This window comes from Vespa mandarinia, chromosome 7 (genome assembly GCF_050613455.1).
Source record: "Vespa mandarinia isolate Hongniang chromosome 7, ASM5061345v1, whole genome shotgun sequence".
Classification (NCBI taxonomy): Eukaryota; Metazoa; Arthropoda; class Insecta; order Hymenoptera; family Vespidae; genus Vespa; species Vespa mandarinia.
In genome coordinates this window covers 8,207,501-8,214,287 of record NC_140816.1, presented here as the reverse complement: position 1 = coordinate 8,214,287, position 6,787 = coordinate 8,207,501, and the positions used below count along the sequence as shown (strand labels likewise).

Sequence of the window (6,787 nt, the reverse complement as noted above, 5' to 3'; positions counted from 1 at the left end):
AAAAAAAAGAAAAAAGAAAAAAAAGAAAGAAAAAAGAGAAAGAAAGAAAAACAGAAAAAAGGGGGAAAAAAGGAAAAAAAAAAGAAACGAAAATGAGATCATTTTCATAAGATTGTAAGTTTGGCGCGTGAAATGGCAAAGTTGCGGCGACGACGGCGGCAAGGTTCGGCGGCACGAGAATGCGAAAACGGTCGAAGTTTGACGAAGGTAGCCGAGCGCGGCCGAGGACCTGAACGCGGCAACGCTCGTGCGAGGGTAACAGTCGTGCCGCGGCCTCCAAAGAGGGAGGTTGTTATTGCGTCTCCTCTTAGCAACTTCGCGTTGTCCCGCCATAACTCTCTTCTAACGTTTCTTAATTACGCGTACTTCATAATTTCATTATTAAAGAAATGATATGTACGATGATGTCGTGGCATCGTTAAAAATATATTCGCTATGTAAACGAAAGGATTTATTCGCGTTAACGGTGAACAAAGTTTGTGGTGTTTCGATGGAACCAATGTGACGACAAACTTTACGTCCCTTTGTTATATTTAGTTGTGCCCGTACTATTTCCTAAGTTATTATTCGACGAACGTGAAGAGGAAAAATAAGGAATATAAAGAAATATTAGACGAATTTAAGAACGGCATTTAACACGGCATTTGTGTTACTTAATATGGCGGCAAGGAGGATCGGCGGGAAACGGAAGTAATCGGTGGGAACATGATGCGAATGAACGAGCATACATCGAAGATCGTTCAAAGGTTTTTTTTTTTTTTTTATAGAAAAGAGAGATAAAAATATCGTCGTTTCTAAGAGAAACTTGAGCGACAGTAAACCATTTTTGTTTTTATGCTTACCTCTGGGAGAACTCGAGGACAATAAAAGGAAAGTGGCTTTACAAGGAAGAAACACGAAAAGACATCGAATCAGCCAAAAGAGTAAGAAAGAAAGAGAGAGAGAGAGAGAGATAGAGAAGGAAGGAAGGAGAGAAGCGGAGGAAGAATTCCTTTGTCCTCCGAGGCAGTACCGAAGGCGTCCAAGAGAAAGGAAGACAGAGTGAAAGAGGGGATATGAAACGAGCACGCGGTTGAGTTTTCATCTCTCTCTCTTCTCTCGTGTATATATATATATATATATATATACACACATACCTGTGCGCCATTGGTAAAAGATTCCGTGCCTCGAAGCTAAAAAGAGAGGAGAAACAGAGGTCGTAGAAGAGAATGATAGACGGACATGCGCGTTTTTAATATATACTCGTTTAGTGTTCGTTAGAACGTTTTATATTGCGAATGCCGAGATATTGCGTGTCATTCAAATTTAATTCTTTATCTCCAAACTACAAAGTGATATCTTGCTTAAGTTTATTTCTCGTTTGGATACTCGTGAATTCGTTCTAAATGGATCGGTGAGAGAGAGAGAGAGAGAGAGAGAGAGAGAGAGAGAGATCTGTTTCATTTAGTTTCGTAATTTGTCAAAAAAAAAAAAAAAAAAAAAAAAAAGAAAAAAAAGAAAATTGTTCTCCGATCAATTCGAGTGCTAAAAGATTTCAGGTGATACATTTTATTACTTAAAATTTCTATATACGAAGTAAAAGAGGGAGAATAGAAAAATCTGTGAAAGTTCATTTGGAAGAATGCAGAGACGAAGGTTACCGGATACGATGGCGTTGCTGGTGAGGGCAGCTGTTTTAGCAGCTGTCCTGGGACAATTTCTGCCTAGCGGTTTGGCCAGCAGATTGTTAGCTGCTGCTCATCCTGGACATGCTTATTTCGAACAACCTTGCTGTGGTCGATCTCACCTGAGGCATCACAAAGGTTTGATTACGTTTATTTTTCTCAACGTACAGATGTAAATACGTATATAGATCCTTCCTGTAATTTTTTTTTTTTTCTTTCTATTTTTTCCTTAGTATACATTCTTGCGGATAGGATAAAGGTCGATTTTTGTTGAAAATGAAAAGGCCTTGGCGATCTGATGGATTTTTTTTTTTTTTTTGAATTATGCGTCATGCTTTATTTCTATTTTTATTTCGGACGTATTTCACCGAAGGGACATAAACCAAACTCAAACTTGAAAGTAACTTCGCAAACGAAGTATTTTTTTTCTTTTTTTCATCGTCGATAGAAGAGAGAAAGAGAGAGGGGGCGTGTTTTGGAAGTTTGCTTAGGGTAAAAGTTATACTTTTTTTTCTCTCCCCTCTTTTTATTCGCCTTTTTTTTATAAAACTCGCGAAACGGACACGTGTACTCGAAGGGTTGACGTTTTCAAGTCTGTGATCAAAACGGAATTAGAAAGCTGTGATTTTCTTTTTGTATACATAGTTTATAGTTAAATTAGTTCATGTCGGAAGAAGGTAGATAAATATCGACGTGGGTAGAAGCTTTGAAAAGAGATAAAGAAAGAGTACACACGTCGGCCGTATGACTTTCTAATCTTTAAAAATCGTTATCAGACTTGCTCCACTAATGTGATTTAATTATCATTACGGAGAAATTATTTATAATACAAATTTCTCAACGTTATTATGTCAAAATCGAATCGTTTAATCATGAGATCTTGTAAGTGTATTATATACTCTTTGCATGGATAAAAATGTCATTACGTAAATACGTGTTATATAAAAAAAAAAAGATGCGAGAAAATTTGTAACAAATTTTCAATAGAATCCAATCTAATTTTCGAGATTGAGATATGAATGATAAACAATTACGTGTTATTATAAATTTTATTCTTTAAATTTTGTTTTTTAAAAAATCGTTAAAAATTCGTAGTACTAGTCAAAAAATGTTTTTAATCCGTTTGTAATTTTTCCTCAACGTACTTAGATATTCACAAACAACAATGCTGTAAAACTTTAATTCCGTATTAACCGTAGAACGATTTTATAATAATTCATCGTTTGAGTTTTCTCGTTGGATAAGTTTACTCACCTGGAAGAGAATACAATAGCTCGAGATTTATTTTACACGAACATCGTTGTACATTTTGACGTCTTCTTCCTTCACGTAAAAGTGCGGCTGTTCGTAGAAATTGTGATATACGTTTGCGTACGTTACTCTTACGTACTTATTTACTTACGTTAGCGCATATAACAGACCCTTGAGATTAAGTCACGATCACGTTACTTTTCTGTCAGGATGAAAAATTGCGCTCGAGCTCGATAACGAGCTTGAGAGACATTATCGGTTGGCTCGCATTAACTCGCAAGTAATTTAAACGAGAATATGGGAAAGATCAAATTCGAAGGAAATATGAGAAAGAGAGGGATCAAATTTAATTTCTTTAGGATTAAAAATCGATAGACGCGATAGAAACAAATACGAACAATTGAATAAAGAAAATATATCTTAGTGTTACCTATAATAATTGTATTAATTGTACGTTACGCAAACAAATCGAATGACAAAATTATATTGTATATAATTTTTGTAATTATATTATACACTGATAACTTTTATTATCAAAGAATATTATCGCTTATACATAAACGAATATATATATATATATATATATATATATATATATATATATATATATGAGATAAACTAGAAAGTGTTTTAGAATTTTACCGATAACTTCTCATGCCATGGGTTTTATTATTCATCGTCTATGGAAACTCGCACGTGAGATCATTTTATGGAAAAGCTTTTACGTACTGTATGTCGTCTTTGCTTTTAACTCGTGCAGCACGGTTAAAGGACTGTTTGAGCGTTTGAAGCGTACACTGAAAATGAACTCGACGTTTCATCTTGAGAAAGTGGTACTTACTGCAATTCTTCAATTAAATCACGTACTACGTAAAGCTTCAAATTTCTTCGTAAGCGTAATTGAAATTTATCAATTCACGTGATTATACTTTTATATAGCGTACAACATTTTTTTTTTATTCTTCTATATCATAAGTATTTCCAAATTAGCAGTATAAAATCCTCTCTCTCTCTCTCTCTTTCTCCCTCCCTCCTTCCCCCTTTCTCTCATTTTCTCTCGTTAAAAGTTTTTTTTTCCTCGCATTAATACCCAGCAACTAAATTCGACGATACTGTCGAAGCGAAATAGCCCCTTGAAAATCCGGAACTCTCTATTCCCTGGTCAATCCAGTGGCCGTCGTAGGGGTGGAGTTTACCGGTAGAATTTTCGCAACGTGCGAAAACACTTTTCGCGGCGATCCACGAGGGATTAAACTTTCCCCGACGTTTTTCTTAAGGGGGGAATGAGACAGATATGGTATATCTATATATATACCTATGTGCGTACATATATATATATGTATGTATACCTATATATAGATAAATATATAGTGAACCTGGGAGTACCCCTAGCCACCCTCAAAGCGTGGCGGCAAATCGTTTAAGCTGTGGAGAAAAAGAGAGAAAGATAGAGATAGAAAAAAGAAGAAGAAGGACAGAAAATAACATACACGCGTAGAGAGAGAGAGAGAGAGAAGGTAAAAACGTATCCCCGGACAGGAAAGCCCGTTAGCATATATCACCAATATTATCTCGGGGGGTGGCAAAGGACCGTCGAAAGAGTGGGAGAGTACTGTTCTTCCCTTCTCCCTCCCCTCTCTCTCTCTCTCTCTCTTTCTCTCTCTCTCTGTTTCACTCTCTTTCTCTTCCTCTTTCTCGCTGCCACGCGATATTACCAGGGCTTAGAACGCTCGGGACTGACTTCATTATGTGGCCAGGGTAGAGAGAGAAGCATCGAATGGAATGTGGAATGGTCGGTCGGTCGGTGTATGGTTGTGCCGCTCGCTATGGTCGGTCGCTTTCCTGTGGGTTGGTTGGTTGCTCGTGTGGAAGTCGAGTATACGCGCTTGCTTCGACTCGTTGCATGTCTCTCCCTCTCTCTCTCTCTCTCTCTCTCTCTCTCTCTCTCTCATTCCGATATAACACCGTCCCTTCTCTTTCTCTTTCCGTTCCATTCTCCTCCCAGTTTCTGTCTCACTCTCTCTCTCTCTCTCTTTCTCTTTCTATCTTTCATCTTCCGCCGTAGCTGCAAGGACCAAACACGCACCAAAAGGAGGAGGGATTTCATGGACGACGGCTGTATCCTGTCTCTCTCTTTCTCCCTCTCTCTCTCTCTCTCTCTCTCTCTCTCTCTCTGGATGCTTTCAGAAGTACAGGAATACGATATCCCTTGCAAAATTCGTGGTTTCGTTCTCGCACGTTTCTAGTCATCAGCGCCATCAAACGATCACTGGATATTTCGATTTCATCCAGGTATTATTTTTTCTTCGTCTACTATTTCTTTTTTTTTTTTTTTCTTCCATATTTCATTTTATATATCACAGTCGGCTTGAGCAAAGGTAAACTTATTTAAAATGTAACATACATAGGGTCGATGACCACAGTTTTATTTATAAAAAGGATACGGGAATGTATTTAAATTTAAATTCTTATCGTAAATCAACGTTAGTCACGATTAAACTTAAAGTGGCCTAAAAACGAGAAATATTAAATAATATCGTACGTTATCATTATCCTATTTGAAGCAGGTACACGTAAAAGCACTTAGTGACCGCTCGAATATATTCAGTTCTACGTATGGTAGCTCAGCGTCTTTGCGTTAAAATACGGTTAACGAAGAGCTGTCAAAAATTCCGAAGGTTGGAAAATAACGATATTGAAAGAGAAAGGAAAAAGAAAGAGAAAGAGAAATGGAAAGAGATCTATAATAGTTACGAATGATATATTGTACGTTTGGTTTAATTTATTTAACGTTATTGAATCTGACATTAGAAATTCAATTTTGTCTTAGTCGAAATATATATTTATGTTGTCTTTGAACACGATTTTCGAAACTGTCGAAGTAGTATAAACTCTGATATTCACGAGTAAATACTCGTGAAGTCTCTCTTCGCTTTTGTCATACTGCCTCCTTTATTCCGATAAGATATACTAGGCTTTCAGATTATCGTTGCTGTTTGCCGAACTTCGATAAGGATATCTCTTTGTCTCTTTCTCTCTCTCTCTCTCTCTCTCTCTCTCTCTCTCTCTCTCTGTCTCTTTCTCTCTATCTATCTATCTATCTATCTGTCTGTCTGTCGAGTCGTGGTTCGAAGAAAATTCTAATCGTAATTGTATACTGTCGTTAGGTTTCTTTGTCACTTAATTTTTTTACGATGTGATTCATAAAGAGAATAAAAAATTATTGTACGTGTCGTATAAAAGAATACGAAATATTTCGTATCAACGATGAAATTTTAAGGATAGAGTACAAAACGAATAGATCTACGATCGATCAAATATTTGTAAACGTTGTTCAGGGAATTACGGAACACATATTCACATGTGTTTCTCTATATCCGCATGTGGAAGGACTAATTTGATCTGCACTTGCGAATTCGACTGGTAGGCCAGTGCGATAGGACCGTGAATCTGTAAGCTCCTGGTATCGAATCTCTACTAACTAACGGAACGGATATTAATTTCGACGCGCTTCTCAAACCGATCCATTAATCCAATTTACACGCGCATTTGACGTGTAGCGTTCCGTAGCTTGCGTGCGTACACATAAATGTAGTGCAATTACGTTGAACGCTCGAAAATCATCATGGTCGATTTCCGCCTTTCGAGATCACCTCTTCCGATTATCAACGAATTCATAAATGTCATTTATTTTTATCTATTTATATGTTTTATCAAAGATTCCTTCGAATGAAAAGAGCTTTCGTCTATGTTCAATACTTGATATAGAAACATTAACGACATAACACGTATGCATTTCGTATATGCAATTTGCTTTTCGCTGAGATTTGCGGTTCAAAATTCCCTGTGGCGACGTAGCTTTTCTCTGCGAG

General features: G+C 37.0%; 1 protein-coding gene across 1 annotated transcript in view; it reads left to right on the top strand.

Moving 5' to 3' along the window:
• The first annotated feature begins 274 nt into the window (after positions 1 to 274).
• The window catches only part of Sema2a (Semaphorin 2a), a 168,632-nt gene continuing 162,119 nt past the window's right edge, over positions 275 to 6,787 (top strand). The window contains exons 1-2 of the mRNA XM_035870468.2: positions 275 to 746; positions 852 to 1,802. Coding sequence (XP_035726361.1) covers positions 1,622 to 1,802 — 181 coding nt within the window. The 5' untranslated portion in view covers positions 275 to 746; positions 852 to 1,621. The remainder of the gene's footprint in view (positions 747 to 851; positions 1,803 to 6,787) is intronic.